The sequence below is a fragment of the Lutra lutra genome, chromosome 4 (assembly GCF_902655055.1).
Source record: "Lutra lutra chromosome 4, mLutLut1.2, whole genome shotgun sequence".
Classification (NCBI taxonomy): Eukaryota; Metazoa; Chordata; class Mammalia; order Carnivora; family Mustelidae; genus Lutra; species Lutra lutra.
Genome location: NC_062281.1, coordinates 99069237 through 99093658, shown reverse-complemented (window position 1 = coordinate 99093658; position 24422 = coordinate 99069237). Strand labels below are relative to the sequence as shown.

At 42.1% G+C, this 24422-nt stretch overlaps 1 protein-coding gene across 2 annotated transcripts in view; it reads right to left on the bottom strand.

Annotated features, from left to right (window-relative positions):
- TRIM33 (tripartite motif containing 33) overlaps positions 1-20755 on the bottom strand; it is a 110728-nt gene extending 89973 nt beyond the window's left edge. For both annotated transcript variants that reach the window (XM_047725119.1, XM_047725120.1), the window contains exon 1: positions 20127-20755. In XM_047725119.1, coding sequence (XP_047581075.1) covers positions 20127-20652 — 526 coding nt within the window. In that variant the 5' untranslated portion in view covers positions 20653-20755. The remainder of the gene's footprint in view (positions 1-20126) is intronic.
- Between the last annotated feature and the right edge of the window lie 3667 nt (positions 20756-24422).

The window sequence follows — 24422 nt, the reverse complement described above, 5'->3', positions numbered from 1 at the left end:
GCAAGTCAAAACCACAATGAATAGGACTTTCAACACACCAGAATGGCTCTAATGGTACAGCCACGGGCCCCTGGGTGGCTCACTCAGTTAAGCATCTGCCCTTCAGTTCAGGTCATGATCTCAGGATCCAGGGATCCGGTCCTGCACTGGGCTCCCTGCTCAGTGGGGAGTCTGCTTCTCCCTCGCCCTCTGCCCCTCCCCCTGCTCATGTGCATGTGCATGCTCTGTCAAGTAAATAAATAAAATCTTTAAAAAAATAATATATACCACATGATCCAATAATTCCACCACTAGGTATTTACCCAAAGAAAACAAAAACACTAATTGGGAAAAGATAGATGCATCCCTATGTTTACTGCAGTATTGTTTACAGTAACTAAAACATAAAAGCAACCCAAATGTCTGATAGATGAATGGATAAAGAAGATTTGGCATGTGCACATGCATACACGTGCAAGGGCGTGCGCGCACACACACACACACACACACACACAGAGACGAATATTACTCACTCATAAAAAAGGATAAGATCTTTCCATTTACAACAACATGAATGCACCTAGAGGGCATTATGCTAAATGAAAGAAGTCAAACAGAGAAAGACCAACACCGTATGATTACACTTACTATGTAATCTAAAAAAACAAACAAAAAAGCAGAATCAAACCTATAAATACAGAGAACAAAGTGATGGTTGCCAGAGGGGAGAAGGATGGAGGGGTCAGGCAAAATGGGTGAAGGGAAGGAAAAGAATACAGGCCTCCCCATTATGGAATGAGTAAGTCACAGGTATAAATGACATTATGGAATGAATAAATCACCGGAATAAAAGATACAGCACAGGTCAAAGTTAACAGTATTGTAATAGCACTGTATGGTGACAAATGGTAGGCAGCTGCATTTGTGGTGAGTACAGCATAACCTAAAAACTTGTTGAATTACTAGGTTATATAACTGCAAACTAACGTAACGTATGTCAACTATACTCAAATTAAAAAATAAGACATAATAACTGTTGGCAAGATTACAGAAAAATTGAAACCCTCATACACACTGCTGATGGGAATATAAAATAGTAGAGCCACGTTGTAAAGTTTTGGCAGTTCCTCAAAAAAGGAAATGTGGTTACTGTATAACCCAGAAATTCCACTCCTAGATATATATACACACACATACATACGCACACACAAAAAGATAAAAACATATGTTCATGCAAAGCCTTGTACAAAAAAATGTTCACAGCAGCATTATTCGTTAAGAGTCAAAAAAGAGAAACAATTCAAATATCCACCAACTGATGAATAGGTAAATAAAATATTGTATAGACATAGAGTATTATGCAAGCCTTAAAAAAAAAAAAGTACTGACACACTACAGCCATGTCTGAACTTTGAAAAGTTTGTGCTAAGTGAAAGAAGCAAACCACAAAAGACCACACATTCTTTCTATGATCCCATTTATATAAAATGTCCAGAATAGGCAAATCTGTAAAGACAGAAAGTAAATCAGTGGTTGTCGGGGGGATGGTAGTGAGGGTATATAGGGAATGGACACTAATGGGTAGGGTTTTTTAAGGGGGTAATAAAAATGCTCTAAAATTGACTGTGGTTGCTCAACTCCATGAATACACTAAAAACAGCTGAACTGTATACTTCCAATGTATGAATTACATGCTTTGTGATTATATCTGAATAAAGTCCTGACATATTTCTAACGAGTGGCTCCATTAGCATCAGATCGAAGAGATTTCAGAAAAAAAACAAAAAGATCATTTCCAAGATAATTAGAGAGACAGCGAGCACACAAGCAGGGGTAGAGGCAGAGGGAGAGGGAGAAGCAGACTTCCCACTGAGCAGGGAGCCCAATGTGGGGCTCGATCCCAAGACCCTGGGATCATGACCTGAGCCGAAGGCAGACACTTAACGGACCAAGCCACCCAGGCCATCCCTCCAAGATATATTTTTAAATGAAAAACTTAAAAGTTGCCATTTACACAAAGTAATTTTTATTCATACTTACGTAGCGTCAGGTCTTATTATTCACAGCAGTTATATTCTATGAAGTTGCTACAAAAAACCAAATTACTGAATACTGAATCATCACTAGGGGACATACAGGGTTAGATTCCTGCAAGCCTCTGATCCCAAGATTTTTATCAACCAATTAACATATAAGCTTGTTTTATGTATATTTCTGTTTAAACACACTTTAGTATATATACTTAGTTCACTAACACTGAATTCAGCTAATAGCAGTATAACGCCAATCACAATATATAAGGCTTATACCTAAGATGTATTTTCTCCATAAAGCACACAGACTTCTTGAAAGTAGGAATACTAAAGCACTTCAGCTTTATGCTTGGGGGGTCATTTTAAACAGTGAAATCACCAACAAAAAGTACTAAAATGAGAAAAACAGCACACAATAAACCACAAGGATATTAGTTTCCAATCTGAGAGCTGAAAGGCCACAACACCACCTTGTTCTACCTCACCTGTGGTAAAGTATATACAGAATTTGCCATTTTAACCATTTTCATGTATCCAGTTCTGTAGCATTAATTACATCCACAATGTTGTGCAATCACCACCACCACCAAAATGTTTTCCAAAGTGGCAGCACCATTTAACATTCACACCAGCAATGTACAAGGGTTCAAATTTCTCCGATTCCTTGCCAACACTTTCTGATTTATTAGAGCCATTGTTGTAGATGTAAAAGGCTATTTTGTGGTTTTGATTTACAACTCTAGTAACTAATGATCTTGAGCATATTTTTATCTGCTTATTGGCCACGTGTTTAGCTTCTCTGGAGAACTGTCTACTCAAATCTTTGGGTCATTCGATTGGAGTCTTTGTCTTTATTGTTAGGTTGTAAGTATTCTTTATGGATTCTAGGTACTGGACTCTTTTCTGATATATAACCAAGAAATACCTTCTCCCATTTCAACTTCTTGAAAATATTCTTTGATGTACAAAAAAAATTTCTAAGATTTAATTTATTTATTTGACAGAAAGAGAAAAAGAGAGCACCAGCAGGGAGATCAGCAGAAGGAAAGGGAGAAGCAGGCTCTTTGCTGAACAGGGAGCCCAATGCAGGGCTTGATCCCAGCACCCTAAGATCATGACCTGAGCTGAAGGCAACTGCTTAACCAACTGAGTCACTTAACCAACTGAGCCATTCAGGCACCCCGGATGTACAAAATTTTAATTCTGATGCAGTACAATTTGTCAATTTTTGTTGTTCATGATTTTAGTAGCATATCTGAAAATCTGCCAATACTAAAATAATGGAGATTTAGTCCTATGTTTTCTTTTAAGAGTTTTATGGGTTTAGCTTTTATATTTATATTTTTAATCCATTTGGAATTAATTTTGTTATCTGGTATGAGGAAGGAGTCAAACTTCATTCTTTTGCATGTGGGAAACCCACTGTCCCAAAGTCATTTGTTGAAAAAAAAACTCCTTTCCTCCACTGAATGGATTTGGCAACCTTGTCAAACTTCATTTGGATGGGGCGCCTGGGTTGCTCAGTTAAACATCTGCCTTCTGCTCAGGTCATGATCCCAGGGTCCTGGGATGGAGCCCCACATCGGGCTACTGCTTCTCTCCCTCTGCCTGGCACTCCCCCTGCTTGTGTACTTGTTTTCTCACTCACCTGTGAAATAAATAAAAATCTTTAAGGGAAAAAAAAAAAATCAGGGGCACCTCAGTAGCTCAGTGGATTAAGCCTCTGCCTTCAGCTCAGGTCATGGTCTCAGGAGTCCTGAGATGCAGCCCCACATCGGGCTCTCTGCTCAGCAAGGAGCCTGTTTCCCCCTCTCTCGGCCTGTCTCTCTGCCTACTTATGATCTGTCAACTAAGTAAATAAAATCTTTAAAAAAAGAAAAAAAAAAACATTTGGATAAGGGCATCTGCGTGGCTCAGTTGGTTAAGCAACTGCCTTCAGCTCAGGTCATGATCCCCAGGTCCTAGGATAAGAGCCCCACATCAGGCTCCCCGCTCAGCTGGGAACCTGCTTCTCCCTCTCTCTCTGCTGTTCCCCCCTGCTTGTACTCTCTTGGTTTCTGTCAAATAAATAAAATATTTTTTAAAAATTATTTAGATATACTGGAAGAAAAAATAAACTATTAACACATGTTATATGTTGCAGGAGATAGGAACTGAATGAGGACAAAGAGTGGGAGGGAGACTTTTCACAATTTAATTTTGTATACTTCAACTTGTAAGCCATGTGAAAGTACTACTTATTCAAAAACCAAATTAAATTCTGGTTTTAAAAACACAATTATTTGGCAAGCCACAGAATAGGATGTATATCTGACAAAGGACTCATGCTTAGAATATATAAAGAATTCTACAAAAGCCCTGGAGAAAAGGCAGATAACCCACAGGACAAAAACACAGGTACAACTTGAACAGGCACATCATAATAAAAGATATCCAAAGGCCAATAAACATAAAAAAAGATGTTTAATTTTACTGATCATCCCGGAAATGCAAATTAAACTATAATGTTATACCACTACACACCCATAAGAATGGCTAAAATGTTAAAGACAGGTAATACCAGGTATTATTAGTAAGGGTATATAGCAACAAAAATCTCAAACACCGCTGGTAGAAGAGTAAATTGATATAATCACTTCAGAAAACTGGCAATATCTAGTAAAGCTGAACTTATGTGCAGCTTTATTATGACACAGCATGTCCACTCTAATATACATAACCAAGAGAAAATGTGTGCATATATTGAAGAGATATGTTAAAAGTGACTCAGTCAGTTAGTGTCAGACTCTTGGTTTCAGCTCAGGTCACGACCTTGGGGTTGTGGGATCCAGCACCGCCTCAGGCTCAGCACTTACTGCAGTCTGCTGAGATTCCTTTCTTCACCCTCTCCCTCCGTTCCTCCCCACCCTGTACACACGCTCTCTCTCAAATAAATAACATCTTTCCAAAAAAAATTTTTAAAAGAGAGATGTAAAGTAGAGCTTCATTAACACATTCATAATAGTTAAAAATTAGGGGTGCCTGGGTGGCTCAGTTAAGTGTCTGCCTTCAGCTCAGGTCAGGATCCCAAGGTCCTCGGATCAAGCCACTGGGATCAAGGCCCACAACAGGCTCCCTGCTCAGCAGGGAGTCTGCTTCTCTCGGCCTCCCAACAGCCCCACCATTCATGCTCTTTCTCTCTCAAAAAACTGAAAGGTTTTTTTTTAAAGATTTTATTTATTTACTTGACAGAGATCACAAGTAGGCAGAGAGGCAGACAGAGAGAGAGGAGGAAGCAGGCTCCCCGCAGAGCAGAGAGCCCAATGTGGGGCTCGATCCCAGGACCCTGGGATCATGACCTGAGCTGAAGGCAGAGGCTTTAACCCACTGAGCCACCCAGGCGCCCCAATAAATAAAATCTTAAAAAAAAAAAAAAAAAAAAAAAGTGTGACATTTGAAATCTACTTTTCTTGTTCGAAACGATAGGTACACACATGTAATTAAAAAAGATTTTTTTATGGGCTGCCTGGGTGGCTCAGGGGGTTAATAAGCCTCTGCCTTCAACTCAGGTCATGGTCTCAGGGTCCTGGGATCGAGCCCCGCATCCCCGCATCGGGCTCTCTGCTCAGCAGGGAGCCTGCTTCCCCCTCTCTCTCTGCCTGCCTCTCTGCCTACTTGTGATCTTTGTCTGTCAAATAAATTTTTAAAACCTTAAAAAAATTTTTTGTGTGTGTCATGCAACAGCCACACATATGCCTAACAAGTTGTAACTGCATCACTGCAATTTGTAGTGCACCACACAGAAGCACAAAGCAATGAGTACACATAGTCCTTGTCACTAGTCATTTGCCACTGTAGTGTGAAAGCAGTTAGAAAATACATGAACACTCAGCTGTGTTCCAAAAATTTTATTTATAAACACAAACTCAAACTTCATATAACTTTCACATGTCATAAAATATTCTTTTGATTTTTTTCCAAACACTTAAAAATGTAAAAATCATTCTTAGCTCATCAGTCATACAAAAACAGGCAGCAGGCTAGATTCGGCCCTTCGGCCACAGTTTGCCAACGCTTGGTCTAAAGTGAAGTGCAGGGGCGCCTAGGTGGCTCAGATGGTTAAGTGTCTGCCTTCAGCCCTCAGGATCCTGGGACGGAGCCCCATATCAGGCTCCCTGCTCAGCAGGAAGCCTGTTTCCCCCTCTCTCTCTGCCTGCCTCTGCCTACTTGTGATCTCTCTCTCTGTCAAATAAATAAATAAAATCTTTAAAAAAAAAAAAAAAAGGTGAAGTCCAACAATTAACAAACACAGAACCCTCAATCAGAATTGTAGTGCCTCACACAAGCAGGAAGAGAACCAAGGATTATCCACTGAAGAAGCCTCTAAGACAAAAAGATCAAGATTATTAAGGAAAAGTTAAGAAATAAAGTCAAGGAGGTCTTTCAGAATATCAGCTGCAGAAGAAAACAAAGAGAAGGAAGACCTAAGAAAAAAGATAGAAGAGAGTATGACCCCTCAAAGGCTAACATCCAAATAGTAACAGTTCCAGAAAGACTAGAGGGAGAGGAAAAGGAGGGATCCTTATTTAAAAAAAAAAAAAATTTAAAATTTGGGGGGCTTCTGGGGGGCTCAGTCATTAAGCATCTGCCTTTGGCTCAGGCCATGATCCCAGGGTCCTGGGATCAAGCCCTGCACTGGACTTCCTGCTCAGTGGGGAGCCTTCTTCCTCCTCTCCCACTCCCCCGTTTGTATTCCCTTTCTCACTGTGTCTTTTTCTGTCAAATAAATAAAATTTAAAAAAAAAATAAAGTTTAAAATTTTTTTATTATAAATAAAGACTATGAGACTAACAGAAAAAGCACAGTAAACTTTTTAAAAACCAATAAAAAAAAGAGGGAAAATAATCAATAGAGACACATGCTATATTTAAGAACAAGGGGCGCCTGGGTGGCTCAGTGGGTTAAAGCCTCTGCTATCAGCTCAGGTCATGATCCCAGCGTCCTGGGATCGAGCCCCGCATCTGGCTCTCTGATGAGCAGGGAGCCTGCTTCCCCCCTCTCTCTCTCTGCCTGCCTCTCTGTCTACTTGTGATCTCTGTCAAATAAATAAATAAAATCTTAAAAAAAAAAAAAAAAAAAGAACAATGATGGGGCCCCTGGGTGGCTCAGTCAGTTAAGCATCTGCCTTCAGCTCAGGTCATGATACAGGGTCCTCAGATCCAGCCCCAAATCAGGGTCTCTCCTTGGCAGGGAGTCTGCTTCTCCCTCTGCCTTCCCCCCTGCTTATTCTCTCTCTCTCTCTCTCTCAAATGAGTATTCTTTTAAAATTAAAAATTTTAAAAAAAAGAAGAAGAAGAACAAGGTTAAACAGATATTAAAAGGTTCCAGAGGGGCACTGTTGGTGGAGCATGTTAACTCTTTATCTAGGGGTCACAAATTCAAGCCCCACACTGGGTATAGAGATTACTTAAAAATTTAAAAAAAAAAAAAATTTTTTTTGAGAGGGGGCGCCTGGGTGGCTCAGTGGGTTAAAGCCTCTGCCTTCGGCTCAGGTCGTGATCTGAGGGTTCTGAGATCGAGCCCTGCATTGGGCTCTCTGCTCAGCAGGGAGCCTGCTTCTCTCTCTCTCTACCTGCCTCTCTGCCTACTTGTGATCTCTCTCTGTCAAATAAATAAATAAAATATAAAAAAAATTTTTTTGTTTAAATCTTAAAAAGTACCAGGAAGAGGTAAATAAAACAAACAAAACCCAACTGGGGTCATAAAGAAGCAAAATCAGACCAGTATCACCAACAATGATTTCTTAAAATATTGGAAAAGAGGTTACCTTCAAAGTTCTGAGAAAAAAAAAATTTTTAACCTAAAATTTCATATCCAGTCAAGCTCCCATTTAAGTAGAAGAATAAAATAAAAAGAACATTGGGGAGCCTGGGTGGCTCAGTCAGTGAAGCACCTGCCTTCGGCTCAGGTCATGATCCCAGGATCCTGGGATAAGAGCCCCACATCAGGCTCCCTGCTCAGTAGTGGCCAGCTTCTCCCTCTCTCTCTGCCTGCCGCTCTCTTCTCTGTCAAATAAATAAATAAAATCTTTAAAAAAGATAAAAGAGAACATCAAAAATGCAAAGGTCAGGGGCCACCTGAGAGCCTCAGTTGAGTATCTCCCAACTCTTGGTTTTGGCTCAGGTCATGATCTCAGAGTCTTGAGATCCAGTCCTGCATCTGACTACATGCTCAGCAGGGAGTCTGCTTGAGATTCCCTTTCTCCCTCTGCCCCTCCCCCACTTCCATCTCAAATAAATAGATAAATCTTAAAAAAAAAAAAAAAAAAAATGCAAAGGCTCTAGGCACCTGGATGGCTCAGCTGGTGGAGGGTGCAACTCCTGATCTTGGGGTTGTAGGTTCAAGACCCATGTTGAGTATAGAGATTACTTAAAAATAAAATCTCTTGGGATGCCTGGGTGGCTTAGCTGGTTAAGCGGCTACCTTCAGCTGAGGTCATGATCCCAGCGTCCTGGGATCGAGTCCCACATCGGGCTCCTTGCTCTCGGCAGGGCGCCTGCTTCGCCCTCTGCCTTTGCCTGCCACTCTGTCTGCTTGTGCTCGCTCTCCCTCTCTCTCTAATAAATAAATAAAATCTTAAAAAAAAAATCTATTTTTTTTATTTTTTAAAGATTTTTATTTATTTATTTGACAGACAGAGATCACAAGTAGGCAGAGAGGCAGACAGAGAGGGAAGGAGGGGAAGCAGGCTCCCCACTGAGCAGAGAGCGCGATGGGGGGTTCGATCCCAGGACCCTGGGATCATGACTTGAGCCAAAGGCAGAGGCTTTAACCCACTGAGCCACCCAGGCGCCCCTAAAAATAAAATCTCTTAAAAAAAAAGCAAAGGCTCAAAAATTTTATTCTCAACTATCTTTCTTAGGATGAAGAAACAGGGAACAAACAAAGGATGAAAACATGAGAGGCTAGGGATGTACATGGTAATTAAAACCAAGACACTTAGGCTTGAATAATTATACCCTTAGTTGGAAAGGTGCATAAGCAAATAATAATAGTAAAAATTTAAAAAAATAAATAAATCTTGGAGCATCTTGGTGGCTCAGTAGATAGGGAGTCTGTCTTCAGTTCAGGTCATGATCCCAGAGCCCCGCCTTAAGACTCTCAGGGAGTCTGCTTCTCCCTCTGCCCCTATTCCTGTGTGCTCTCTCTCAATCACTCTCTCTCAAATTAACAAATATTTTTTAAATAAAATAAAATAAATCTGATCAATAACCTAGAAATTAAGTTGTCTGGCACTGCCTGGGTTCAAAGGAAGGAAAATTTTTTCCTGAGAATTTCCAAATACAGGTAAGCCTATAAAGTACACCCTAAATCAACATCTGGCGGTTCTACGAAATGTCAAACTGAAAACTAACTTGTGATTTTGCATTGGTGGCACCTCACAGAAGCAAAGGCAAAATATTCTTCAGAGACTGGTTCCCACAAACCAAGTCTGGCAAGTTTCATAAACAACATAGCCCTGGTAAACATGCTCACAGTCCCAAACTATAAAACACTGGTAGACATCACCTACTATGATCAAGAGTAAGAATCACGGCGCCTGGGTAGCTCAGTTGGTTAAGCAAATGCCTTTCACTCAGGTCAGGATGCTGGAGTCCTGGGATCAAGTCCCACATCAGGCTCCCTGCTCGGCGGAGAGTCTACTTCTCCCTCTGACCCTCTCCCCTCTCATGCTCTTTCTCTCACTCTCTCTCAAGTAAATAAATAAAATCTTAAAAAAAAAAAAAAAGAGTAAGAAGAATCAAGCAGTAGTAAAATAATACCTCAAGAATAAGAATCACATGATTCTAAAATGAGTAAGAGCAGAGCACTTGGGTGGCTCAGTTGGGTTAAGCATCCCACTCTTGCCTTCGGCTCAGGTCAAGCCTTGGGAGATCCAACCCCACGTCGGGCTCTGCCCTCAGCACAGAGTCCACTTCAGATTCTTACTCCCTCTCCCTCCTCCTTTGTTCCTTCCTGCTTGCTCTGTGTGTGTCTCTCTAAAAATAATTTTTTTAAATGTGTGAGAGCAAAAAGTCAACATCAGTGAAGATCTTGAAGATGAACAAGGTATATGTGGAAGATACTGAAATTACCTAAATGAATAACAAACTTAATGCTTATTATAAAGCTACAGTAAAAGGGAAAAAAAAAGAGGGAAAAAAGTCAAGTGTATTAGTTATCTATTGCTGCATAACAAATTACCCTCAAACTTAGTGGCTTAAAACAACACATCATCTCACAGTTTCTTTGAGTCAGGAATTTGGGAGTGACTTGGCAAGTAGTTCTGGCTCAGGGCCTCTAACAAGGCCACAGTGATAATGTAAGCCAAAACTGCAATCATCTGAAAACCTGACCATGCTAGAGAATCCACTTCCAAAGTGGCTCATTCACATGACTAGCAAACTGGTGCTGGATGTTGGCAGAAGGCCTCAGTTCCTATCCACTTGGGCCTCTTTACAGGATTGCCACAGTGTCAACTGTTTTCATCTAGAATAAGGGAACCAAAGAGTGAGGAAAAGGCTGTGTGCCTTTAATAACCTAGCTTCAGAAGTCACTGTTTAATTCTACTGTATTCTCTTGGTCACCCAGAGCAGTTAGTTCCGAGTCACTATAGTGGAGACTCTAGAATGTGATACCAGGAGAGAGGTACACTGGGGCCATCTTGGAGGCTGGCTACCACACCAAGCCATAGGAGGCTTAGAATAAATCTTCAATTTACATAATCAACAAAGGATCAGTATACAGAACTTATCAAAATCCTTGTAAATCAAAATTTTTTAAAATGTGAGCAAGCTAAAGAAAAACAGAAGGCATAAAGACAAATAATTCACAAAAGTACAACATAAATTGCATATAATAAGCATTGAAAAAGTATTCATTAGTACCATATAATTCCTGCGATTCACCTATCCCTAAGGCACAGGCTTCAAACATTTTCCTAAGAATGATACATCTAATGTTCATTCAATCCATGGTTTTCTTTTTCCCCCACTTCCCTTTGGGACTAATGTCCATTCCAGAAGCTGGCTAGGCAGAGAGGTGCAGTTTCTGGCCACAACACAGTCATAGGTAACGTATCAAACACCATGAACCCAACTCTGAACCTGGCCTCAGGAAAGTAAAGTGATAGATCTCAGTCAACCCGTCATAAATATGAAAAAATAAAATAATATAAAATCAAGAGACTTATAGTGAGCTCTTTAAAAAATGTCAACTTCAGTTATTCAGTATGAACATAAGAATTTGCCACCTTCCACTAGCCTATGATCTGACATTCTTCCCAACAACTACATTATCATTTTCTTATTGTCCTTCTTTGGTCTCAGGATCTGTTTATTGCTATTACACTACTGAGGATCTCACAGAGCTTTTGTTTAGATGGGTTTATCCATCAGTATGTACAATATTAGAAATAAAAACTGAGAATTTTAGAACATTAATATTGTAATAGTTGATAACATTTCATTTAATTAAAATTAAAGGGTCTGTTAGTTCCTGTAAAAATAAAACCACTGCATGTTTAAACAACAATTTTATGAGAAATAACTATATTTTCCAAAACAAAAAGGTTTTGGTTAAGGGTGGCATTGTTTTTACATTTTTTTTAATCTCTTTAATGTCCGGTTTAATTAATATATTCAGATCGCTGAATACATGCTTTTGCACTTAAACTGTTGTGACAGACTGTTTTATTGAAGAATATGAAGAGAAAAGCTATGCATTTTAAAAAAGGGAAGACTATTTTAATGGCCTTTCAAACAACAACGTGGATATTCTTTGATTATAATACAAAATTTAAAGAGTTGGGCACCTGGCTGGCTCAGTTGGCAGAGCATGTGATTCTTCTTTTTTTTTTTAAGATTTTATTTATTTGACACAGAGAGAGAAAGTGCGCGAGAGCGCTAGCGCGCACACCTGCGCGCAGGTAGGAGGAGCAGCAGGCAGAGGGACAGCGAAAAGCAGGCCCCCCATGGAGCAGGAAGCCTGATGCAGGACTTGATCCTAGGGCCATGAACTGAGCCAAAAGCAGAGACACTAAACTGAGCCAAAAAGGCGCCCAGAGCATGCGATTCTTATGAGTTTGAGCCCATGCTGAGCATGGAGACTACTTAAAATTTTTAAAATGTGTGCATATATAAATATATGTATATGTGTATGTAATGTGTGTATGTGTATATATAAAGTGTGTGTGTGTATATATATATATAAAGTATGTATTTTTTTTTCTTTTTCAGAGTTTGTGTATATATGAGCAGAAGGGTGGGGAGGAGCAGAGGGGAAAAATCTTTTTTTTTTTTTTAAGATTTTATTTATTTATTTGACAGAGATCACAAGTAGACAGAGAGGCAGGCAGAGAGAGAGAGGGAAGCAGGCTCCCTGCCGAGCAGAGAGCCCGATGTGGGACTCGATCCCAGGACCCTGAGATCATGACCTGAGCCGAAGGCAGCGGCTTAACCCACTGAGCCACCCAGGCGCCCAAAATCTTTTTTTTTAAAGATTTTATTTATTTATTTGACAGAGAGAGCAAGAGAGCAGAAGCAGGCAGAGCAGCAAAGGGAGAGGGAGAAGCAGGCTCCCCACTGAGCAGGGAGCCCATGGGGGCCTTGATCTCAGGACCCTGGGATCATGACCTGAGCCAAAGACAGCTGCTTATCCAACTGAGCCAGGTGCCCCAGGAAAAAAGAATCTTAAGCAGCTCCACACATAGCTCAGAGCCAGACATGGGGCTCAATCTCACAACCCTGAGATCATGACCTGAGCCAAAATCAAGAGTTGGATCCTTAACTGACTGAACGCCCCCCAAGCTCCCCTAAAATGTATTTATTTCTTAAATGTCAGGAGAAATTATTAACTTTAACTACTCCCTTACATTAAAATCTACTGGTCTGCTTTATGTTTTACACTTTGAATCTCTTTCCTATGCATGATTTTGTAACACAATGCACTGCACTGGTCAACTAGTCATATGGAAAATACTGGTTCACTGTGTAGAGCTTCCAAATGCTGACATTTCATTGCACATTATCAAAAAAAAAAAAAAAAAAAAAAATCTGAGGGTGCCTGGGTGGCTCAGTTGGTCAAGCACCTGCCTTTGGTTCAGGTCATGATCACAGGGTCCTGGGGGGCCAGGGAGGGGTGTCACTGCTCGGCAGATAGCGTGCTTCTCCCTCTCCTGCTCCCCTTGCTTGTGCTCTCTTTCTCTCTGTCAAATAAATAAATAAAATCTTTTTAAAAAACTGATACTTTCCTACACTACCAATCTCATCAGAAAAGCCTTTAAATACTGAGAAGCTATCAAACTTTAGTTGCACATACAAGTTTTTTTCAAAATTCTAATTTTCATTTAAAAGCTCAAATTTTGGGGGCGCCTGGGTGGCTCAGTGGGTTGAGCCGCTGCCTTCGGCTCAGGTCATGATCCCAGGTCCTGGGTTCGAGCCCCGCATCGGGCTTTCTGCTCAGCGGGGAGCCTGCTTCCTCCTCTCTCTCTGCCTGCCTCTCTGCTTACTTGTGATTTCTCTCTGTCAAATAAATAAATAAAATCTTTAAAAAAAAATAAAAATAAAAGCTCAAATTTTTTTATCACTGGCAACATATATCAATTATTTTCCTTGAATTGACAGGCTCAATTCAGTCATTTTTGAGAAAATGGCTGCCAAACACACATGTCTGAAAACCATAGCTCGTCAATCACTGTTTCAAGTAAAAGTTATTTTCCATGAAAATAAAGAAGCTAATTCAGCTTGGAATTCAAACAACTGTCCAAGTACTTTCTTTTTTATACTTCAGTCTGCAGCAAAAGCATTTTATGCACATTTCCCATTCCATCACACAGAATTATTAAAATCAAGATTCAATAAAATGTCCTAATGCTTCATCAAAAACAAATGAAACTAGCGCATTTCGCTGTTTTGTTTGTTTTTACTCTAAGTGTATGGTGGTGAAGATACAATGACTTTTACTATGGTTTGGAGGCACTATCTTAATCCCTGGTAAGGTGCCAGCAGTTTTACACATCACTGCTTTTGCATCACTAATATAAACATCAAAACAGTGAATAAGGCAAATGAATAAGTTTTATTATGAAAACAGTTTTAACTTTGCCCATGTCTCAAGGCATATCAGAGTAATCCCCTCAAGATTCTAAGGACCAACTTTGAGAATCACTACTTTAAGGTATTCTCATTTAGTGTCTACTAAGAATATAGATAAGGAAATAAAAACCAGTTAGATTCTTCTAAAATTTTTGATGTACAGATAGTAGACCTCATAAAGGCAGGTCTTCCAACATTAGTTCACAAGTTTTCACACTATAAATTTTAAGTAGCTGGCGAGATTGGAATGCAAATGACTTTGTCAGGTGTGCTATATATTACTAGATGTCAGAAAAGCCTAGAAAAATACCAACAATTTACCTTCCTTCCTCTTCTTTCTGCTTACTGAATACAGGTAGTCATAAAGCAACTGGAAAACAACAGAAATAATAGTTTTGGGGGTCTTAACATGTGCCAGGCACTATATGAAGCACTTTACAATGTATTAACTCACTGAATCCTCACAATAACACTATGCAGTAGGTGTAAATATTACTCTCAACTTACAGATGTTAAGTAACTTATTCATAGACATTCAAATAGTAAAAGGTGAAGCTCAAAAATGAATTCAGGTACTCTCTTAAATTGTGTGCACTTAACCAACCACAGACCACTTAACCAACCACTAAAGTATTTCAGTTTTAACACATCTTTTTTGTTTTTAAAGATTTTATTTATTTATTTGACAGAGAGAGAAAGAAATCACAAGTAGGCAGAGCAGCAGGTCCACAAAGAGAGAGGGGAAAATAGGCTCCCCGCTGAGCAGACAGCCTGATGCGGGGCTCCATCCCAGGACCCTGAGATCATGACCTGAGCTGAAGGCAGAAGCTTAACCCACTGAGCCACCCAGGCGCCCCAGTTTTAACACATCTTTAATGGATGCTTGCTGATGATTATATTATCATTCGAAAACTCAAGCCTGTTTATGTAAATAGGTCATCAGAGAAAGTAGGACCTAAAAAAATCCCAAATAGATAAGCCACAGAACTAGCAAACTGCCATATAGTATATATACACTCCTGGGGCAAGAATTTTCAAGGGCTCAAATAGACAACTCCCCAGAGTGGCTCACCATGCTCCGTAATAAAACAGAGAACTATTCTGAGAAGGTGTTCTTCACACTACACCCAGAGGTATCCCTTACCACTTATCCCATTTAAGGCTGCCATCTCAGACTTTTCACAACAAGCTGAAGGTTCAGAAATAGAATTTTTCCATGCTGATTCTTCCATCATTTCCCACAAATAAGAGTATTAAAGTGATGTACATACAAAAAGTTGGCATAAAAGACAATACAATCATAGAATTTTACAGGATAGGAACTCAAACTGTGCATACTGCAGAGGACCTGAAGAGGCTGTAAAGTGCTTTAGCCAAGGTTACAGAGCCAATTAACAGCAGAACACAATGCAAGTTACTCTCAATCCAGTTCTTTATGCATAAAACCATGCTGTCTTGATGTGCCCTACTATGAAGTTCTCATTCCTTTCAAAAGTTCATTTGAGAGTTTGTTCAGATGCATCAATACAAATTTGTATTTTTATTACAAGATCTATACACACACTATACATTACAGATCTATACATACCCACTACTGATAGCTATTTGAACTCAACCTAAAACAGAATTTTTTAAAAGTCACAAAGCATTTTTAAAAGCTTACTGTTGAGATTCAACAAGTATTAACTGATTTATCTTATTTTGATTTTCCAAATACTTCAGCAGTAAATAGATCAGCCTTTCTTATCAAAATATCTAAATCCAGGGATGCCTGGGTGACTCGGTTAAGCGACTACCTTCTACTCAAGTCATGATCCTGGAGTCCTGAGGTTGAGTCCTGCATCAGGCTCTCTGCTCAGCAGGGAGTCTGCTTCTCGCTGACCCTCCCCTTCTCGTGCTCTCTCTCTCATTCTCTCTCTCAAAGAAATAAAATCTTAAAAAAAAAAAAAAATCTAAATCCATGTTTCTCAAAGTATAGTTGGTACCAGAATCAGAGTCACATGAGATACGTGTTAAAAAATGAGATTCCTAAGGATGCCTACGTGGCTCAGTCTGTTAAGCATCTGACTCTTGATTTCAGCTCAGGTCATGATTTCAAGGTCCTGAGATCAAGCCCTGCACTGGGCATCAGATCTGCATGCAGTCTGCTTGAAATTCTCTCTCTTCCTCTCCCTCTGCTTCTCCCCTTGCTCTCATGGGTACCCTCTAAAATAAATGAATAAGTAAAATCTCAAAAAAAAAAAAAAAAAAAAAAAACCAGATTCCTAGTATCATGCCCAAATCAACTTAGTTTCTGAAACTCCCAAAATGGCATTTTAAAAAGTTCTCCAGGTGATTCTTATTCATTCAAAAGATACTGAATATTTGCTCTACAATATTCTAGTAGGAAACAGATAAACGAGTAAATAAAAAAAAAAAAAAACATTTTAAATTTTAGCTGTGCTGTAAAGAAAAAAAGATAAAGTAACAGAGTGACCTAGGGGACTACTTTAAAAATAGCCAGGCACCGGATTTTCAGGGTGATGAAAATACTCTGTATGATATTATAATAATGATGGATACATGTCATTATACATTTGTCCAAACCCACAGAATGTACAAACGCTAAGAGTGAGCACTAATGTAAACTATGGACTTTGGATGATTATGATAGGTCAATGTAGGTCCATCAACTGTGACAAATGTACTATTCTGGTGGGAGATATTCATATTGGGGGAGGCTGTGCATGTGTGAGGATAAATGGGAAATCCCTATTATCTTCCTTTTGCTAAGCCTAAAACTACTCTAAAAATAAAGCCTTAAAATTTTTTTTTAAAAAAGGCCTTTCTAAGGTCTAAGTCAGAGGCCTTTCTAAGGAGGCACATCTGAAGTGAGGAACCCTTCACTAAAGAAAAGTGGTACTTAAACTTAGTGTGCATCAAAATCACCTAGAGGACTTGTTAAAACAGACGGCTGGTTAGAAGGTCTGGAGTGGGGCCCAAGAATTTGCATTCCTAACAAGATCGCAGATGATGGTGATGCTGCTGGTCAGAAACCACACTTGAGAGAACCACTGATCTAGAAGGAACAGCTAAAAAGTGTGAATAACTTTGGTGTGTTAGAGGAACAGAAAAAAGGCCAGTTAGTAGGAAGGGTAATGCACTTGTCATCGTTTCAAAACCACTTAACATGCTGACTTAAGTTACCAGTTATGACTCCCTAGACCAGAGAAGGAACCAGTGTTCCATAATACCTTACATTTGCAAAGCATTTCCCAGTTTATAAAAGTACTTTCCCATTTATTATTTCATTTGACTTAGTGAGATGTAAGTAAAGGACTATTAGCTACATTATAGAGATAAACTGAGGCGCAGAAACATTATAAACCTCCTTTACAGAAAACAACTGGCAGAACTATGTCCCTTGACCCCAAACACAGTGCTCTTCTACAACAGCATGCTTACTTTTTTTAAAGAGCAAAGCAAAGGATATACATACAGGAGTTAATACTATCAAATTATTTTCTAGATTCCCTATCTAAAACTATGGTGACTTCAGACTTAATTTGTTTTAGGTACGGACTGGAAAGCAACATTAGCTTAAAATAACAATATTTAGTCCCATCTACTTACTGCTCCTAGTGCAAAAACAAAGAATGGAGAATGAAGAGCGAATTCACAGACTATTACTCTCTCTCTCTCCTGCATAAATACCAAGGAGCCAATTTTCATAACCTCAAGTCCCTCAGACACATCAGTCAAACACAATTTTCATCTTGTGTCCTCTCTAAATCTCTCACCTAATCCAGGGTCCCACAAGAACACTGAATCCCACACGTCCTACTATACTCATGAGGCCATAAGCAGTTAGTCATACACCCATTATGCACCCTCTATACACCCATTATCACTTAGTATGTTCAACATCAATCAAATCCTTATTCTTAACCTAACACTCTTACCTGTATGTCTCAATAATACTTCAAACCCAAAACATCCATAATTATATCCTCCTTCCACCACACACACACACACACACACACACACCTGCTTCTGTTCCTGAATTCGTTTATTTACATTAATAGCACTGCCACCCATCAAACAAGAAACTTGGAACTCAGCCTAGACACATCTGTCTGCCCCACACCAATCTTGACACCCCCTATCCACATTCCCATGGCTACTAAGAATTAGTTACTACTATTAATTAATTAGCTGCCTTTTCATTAATAACTACCAAGTACTAGTCACTTTACACACTTCATTCCATCAGTAACCCCATGAGGTAGGTACTTTTGTCCTTATTTCACAATTGAAAAAACTAAGGCTAAGAAAAATTAATCTGTCCAAATCACAAGTGGGACATACAAAGCAGACATCCAAACTCAAATGTATCTCACAAAGTCCATACCTTTTCCCCATACCAAAATACTTCCTTCTTTAAAACCTCTTACCAGTCATTTATTAATTCCAAATGCTCATTTCTTTATATTACTGTCAAGATTCCCCTCCTCCAGCCCTGCCTCCCCTTACCCTTCAATAGGCCCCCAAGTGATCTCTTTGGATCACAAATGTGATCCTTTTATCCTCTTGATTAAAAAGCCCTTCAGGGGGGCGCCTGGGTGGCTCAGCCGTTAAGCATCTGCCTTTGGCTCAGGTCACGACCGGGGTCCTGGGATGGAGCCCCACATTCCCATACCGAGCTCACAGCTCCCAGGAAGCCTGCTTCTCCCTCTCCCACTCCCCCTGATTGCGTTCCTGCTCTCACTGTCTGTCAAAGAAACAAAAATTTAAAAAAAAGAAAAAAAAAAAAAGCCCTTCAGGGATTCCTTTTGGCCTACACTGTACAAGATATACTTTACAGGATGAATTCCAAACCCTTTAGCACAGGTCAGCCACCCCTTACCTGCAATGGCAAATTTCAAGAGTTTTGAAATTTTAAAGTTTTTCATAAATTTACAACAAAACCCACCCTGAATTGTGGCAAGTTATTTATGTTTACCCCATTAGTGGGATATTTGCACGTTTCACTACAGGAACATTAATGTGTTTGATAATGACTAGTTAACCTTTAGCTCCAAGGATGTGTAAAGTCCCCTGTACCCTGAAAACTCCCCAATCCAGTGAGGGTTTCCTTTTCAATGAAATTCCCCTGACCTTCTCTTGATTTGTCACAACCACTGTACCATGTACCCACCGCCACTGCCGCACGCGGGCTATGTGTTTCACCTATACGATTATGAATGAGCTCTTCACTCAGTATTTTACTTAATCCTAGCACACTGTCTGGAACACTAGGGACTCATTAATGTACAATGAAACCCAGCTTCTCTGAATTCCAATTCCCTTCAAAGTTCATTTCTCCTTCACCCCTGAATCTTAGGATACTTCCCTAAGCATGCAGGCCCTTCAAAGCTATTTTCGCGTCCGGAGTTCCTCCGTCCCAATGTCACCCTAAAATTACTTTCCACCAAACAGCTTCTCTCAGCCCCGAACTCTCCAATACCCTTTACCCCCCTCTGTTTAGTTCGTAGTCCTTCTCTCCCCCAGCCACGAACAGGTCAAGTCCTTCCCTCCAAAGCAATTCGTCCTCACAGCCCTTACCGCTTACCGACTCCCTCCTCAACACCTCTCGCGCTACAGGCCTTTTCTCCCACAACACTCCTCCAGAGCGGTTTCCCAGACCCTCTCTCCTCCCTCGGTCCGAGTCCACCAGCTCCCGAACCTGCGCTCGGCCGTAGTCCACGCCTTCCCGACCAGTACCCGCACACCCCAAACCTCCCTTGCAGCCGGAGTCCCCTCCCCCAGCCTCTCGCCGCCGGCACCCCCCCCTTCACCCTCCCCTTATCTCTGGCGGTCCACCTTCTCTGGAAACTGTCCCGAGGCCGTGTCTTTCATCTCTTAGACCCCTCGGAATCGCGCCGTTCCAAGCAGCACTGGGCCCGAGCACCTCCGTCCCCAGATCGTCCTCGGCCCCGAAAATCTCCTTCGGCCCAGACCTCGGGCAGGGCCTCCAGCTCACCTTGCTGGATGTCGCCGTTGTTGCCCCCCGGGATGGACACGCTGAGCTGGCGCTCCGGCTCCGGCAGGCAGCGCAGGCAGAAGGAGTGAAGGCAGGGCAGCAGCTTGGGCTCCGCCTCACGCCGGCTCTGCAAGCTCTGCTGACACACGGCGCAGGTGTCCAGGAGCGAGGCTGGCGGTCCAGGAGGCGGCCCCGCCGACGGACCCGGAGCGGGAGCCGAGGCTGGAGCTGGGGCCGGCGTCGATACCGCGCCCCCGGGAACTCCAGGGCCCACTGAGGCCGCAGGGGCTGAGGCAGCCGGGGCCGAGCCGGAGGAGGCCGCGGACACCCCCCCGTCGTCGGGCCCGGCCGCGCCGCTCTCCGCGCCCGCCCTGCCGCCTTCCTCCTCCTCCTCCTCTACCAGCACCGCGGCGAGAGGCGGCTCCGCCTCCTGCGCCGCGGGCCCGGCGGCCCCGGCAGTTACCGGCGCGCTACCGCTGCCCCCGCCGCCGCTCTCAGCCTCGCCGCCGCCTTTGTTTTCCGCCATGTTTTCCTCTTTGAACCCGCCGGACCGCCCCGCGCCGCCCGCCGCCCGCGCCGCCGCCGCCGCCGCCGCCGCCGCCCCCAGCCCCAGCCGCAGCCGCAGCGAGAGCGGCAGCCGAGAGCGAGCAGGCGAGCGAACGAACGAGAGCGCGCTCGCACGCGGCGCCCCCGCCCTCGCGTCGCGCGGCTGAGAGAGGGCGGGCACGGTGCGCGCACGTACGCACGGCGTCCTCCTGAGGGAGGCGGGAACTTGGGGCGCCGGCAAGGATCGTCCCCTCCTCCGCTCCAGACCTCTGGCTCGGCGGTGTGGGGTCCACGCTGCCTCTGCTCGGCTCGCTGGGAGCGTTTAGAGCAGTGGCCGTTGACGCTGAGCCGTCTTTGGGCGGCAGCTGTTAACGAGCTCCGACACAGCGGGAAAGCGTAGGACAGGAGGCAGATCGGTCCCTTCCGAGCCAGCGTCTCCCGGGCGGCGCCGTCCCCAGAGGCTGGCGCGAACCTCGCTTGCTGCAGGGTCGGACGCTGTAACCTGGCTCTGAGGTGCGGGCCTCCTGGGGCTTGGTGCCGTAACCGGCTGCTTTCCTTTGGGTGGTTGTGCCCCAAGGGAGCCGTGAAACTGGGCCTTTCCCCCCACACACACCCTTATTGGAGGCCTGCCAGAGAAAGGCTGAAAAGCTCCCTGAGGAAGAAACTCTTTAACAGCTATTTTTAGCTTCTTCAGGTGATTGATTCTCAGACGTTGCTACGTATCAGAAAACCAACTGAGGAGCTTTTTCAAAGCAGAGATGCCAGAGCCACACCCCAGACCTGCATCAGGAAGTGGAGGGGGTGGGGGTGCTGGCAGGACAGATGGATGTTGAAAAGTCGCTTCCGCGGATTCAGTTGTGCGTCAGTTTGAGGAGCCACGGATCTACCCAATGTTATGTCCTGAGAGTCCCGCTTAGTGTCCTGGCGAGAGTTGGGTTCCAAATGCCCTAGTAATATGGTTAATAGCAGCTTTCAGAAAGGTTTGTCTTTATTTGAAAACAAGTATTCGGGATATTTATGTTGCGCAGCGGCTGTTTTAATGTTAGGATCATGAAGTGCTTTCGTCTTCTGACAGTGTTGCCAAGGAACCGTTGTTCTTTGAGCTTGCACAAGTCCTTAAAATAAGCCACTTCGAAATATTTTTCATTTATTCGGTCAAAAATAATGGACCTCTGACTATGTATTAGGGAGCGTTTTAGAAATTAACAGCAGAAAGCAAAGGAGATCTGCGCCTTCTAGGAGTTGTCAATATAACTGAGATTGACAATAAGTTGATTGACAGTAAATATATGCTAGGGAGTGATAGGTACTATAAAGACAAAATAAGAGTAAAAGAAATCAGAGATGACTGAGAAAGGCCTCTGTTGATACATGAACAATAATTGTGGTTCTTGAAGCAGAGTGTTCCAGGGAGAGGAACAAACAGTAAGTATAAATGATCTGAGGCAGGCAGGGATTCTTGACTTGTTAGAGGAACAGCAATGAGTCAGGGGGGCTTGAATGGTTTGAATATGGGACAGAGTAGGAGAACATGAGCATAAGGAAATTAAGGGGGCCAGGTCATATACAGAAATAGTCCTCAATTTTTTAAACTTATATGCCTTTGAAAAGAACCTTGAAAAACTATTTTCTCAAACCCTGTAAGTAGTTGACAGCAAAATTTTTCATCATGCCCCTGAATAGTTGCAAAGAGTGCAATTACCAACATTTTGCAATAATGACATTTTAAAATTGTTATTTTAAATCTATCCAATTTAAAAGTGAACATTTAAGTTAAACATTATTGGGGTGCCTGGGTGGCTCAGAGGGTTAAGGCTCTGCCTTTGGCTCAGGTCATGGCCTTGGGGTCCTGGGATCAAGCCCCACATCAGGCTCTCTGTTCAGCAGGGAGCCTGCTTCCCCCTTTCTCTCTCTCTGCTTGTCTCTCTGCCTACTTGTGATCTCTGCCAAATGGATAAATAAAATATTTTCTTTAAAAAAATAAAGGGGCGCCTGGGTGGCTCAGTGGGTTAAGCCGCTGCCTTCGGCTCAGGTCATGATCTCAGGGTCCTGGGATCGAGTCCCGCATCGGGCTCTCTGCTCAGCAGGGAGCCTGCTTCCCTCTCTCTCTCTCTCTCTCTCTCTCTCTCTCTGCCTGCCTCTCTGTCTACCTGTGATCTCTCTCTGTCAAATAAATAAATAAAATCTTAAAAAAATAAATAAATAAATAAAGTTAAACATTATTTAACAAACACCACCATGCAGTTGAAACACATCCATCAGAAAATGTTTTATTTTGGGGACACCTGGGTGGCTCAGTTGGTTAAGCCTCCCAACACTTGATTTCAGCTCAGGTCATGATCTCCTCAGGATTGTGAAATCCAGCTCTGGGCTGGCTCCGTGCTCAGCCAGGGATTGGTTTGGGATTTTCTCTCTCCCTATCCTTCTGTCCCCGGCCCCTCCCACTCTTGTGTTCTCTTTTCTCTCTCTAAAATAAATAAATCTTTTTTTTTAATGTTGTATTTTGTTAAATAAACATGGGAAATAAGTTGTTACTGGGATTGTCTTAATGAGATGGCTGGTAGTTTTATCAATTAATGCATGTAGACCTGAATGTGTTATAGCATCTAATTCCATTTTTCATTTTTATAGGTATAATAAGCACTGTATGAAAATACTATATATGTGTGTGTACATTTATTTTTCTATGTGACAAATTCCCTCGAAACTATCCTTAGCTTGTACCCCTTGGAAAAAATCCCTCTGCTGGATTATCCAAGGAGTACTCCTAACCTAGTTTCAAGACACTGAGTGAGATGGGAAGGTTTGGATGAGTTTTGAGCAAAGACTCCAAGCAGTGAAGAGTTGCTGGGGCTGCTTCCTAGAGAAATCATGTGTAGGGGTTCAGAGTGGAAGAAAGACCAGTTAGGCTGCTAATAGAATAATAGTCAAGGAATGCTGGTTTGGACCTGCAGGGTATCTGTGCAGATGGCGAAAAATATGGAGTATATATAATAAAGAGCACATAAAGACTTTAATCCAAATTCACTTCAAAAAATTAAGTTAATGGGGCTGAATCTCTCTCGACCAAGTTTTGCTTTGTTGAATTTTTCTTAACCTTTTGAAGCCTGCTACTACTTGCCTTTATTAAAATCCAGTATAAAAGTGTTTTCAAAAACTATATAATTTTATAGAGAAGAAATTGCCCTTCATGAGATTTACTGTGTGCTCTGAAAAGGTAGTACCAGGAAGTAAGCTGTTGCGGAATATTTGGGGACATACAAACACATACCTAGGTACTTCTTGGGATGCCTGGCTGGCTCAGTCGGTAGAGCGTGTGACTCTTGATCTTGGGGTTGTGAGTTTAAGCTGCACATTGGATATAGAACTTACTCTAAAAATAAATAAACCAGCAGACAGACACTCAAGTATGTCCTTGATTTGCAATGGTAGCTCAGAAATCTTAGGGGAGAAACTAAAACCATTCATAAGGCTGAGACACCATATGCACAAATCTGTCTGATGGAGAATGCATAACACAGAGGCTGAATGTATGTCCTGGAGGCAAAATGCCTGATTTGGGGGCACCTGGGTGGCTCAGTGGGTTAAAGCCTCTGCCTTCAGCTAGTGTCATGGGTCTCAGGGTCCTGGGATCAGGCCCCACATTGGGCTCTCTGCTCAGCGGGGAGCCTGCTTCCCCTTCTGTCTCTGCCTGCCTCTCTGCCTACTTGTGATCTCTCTCTGTCAAAATAAATAAATAAAATTTTTTAA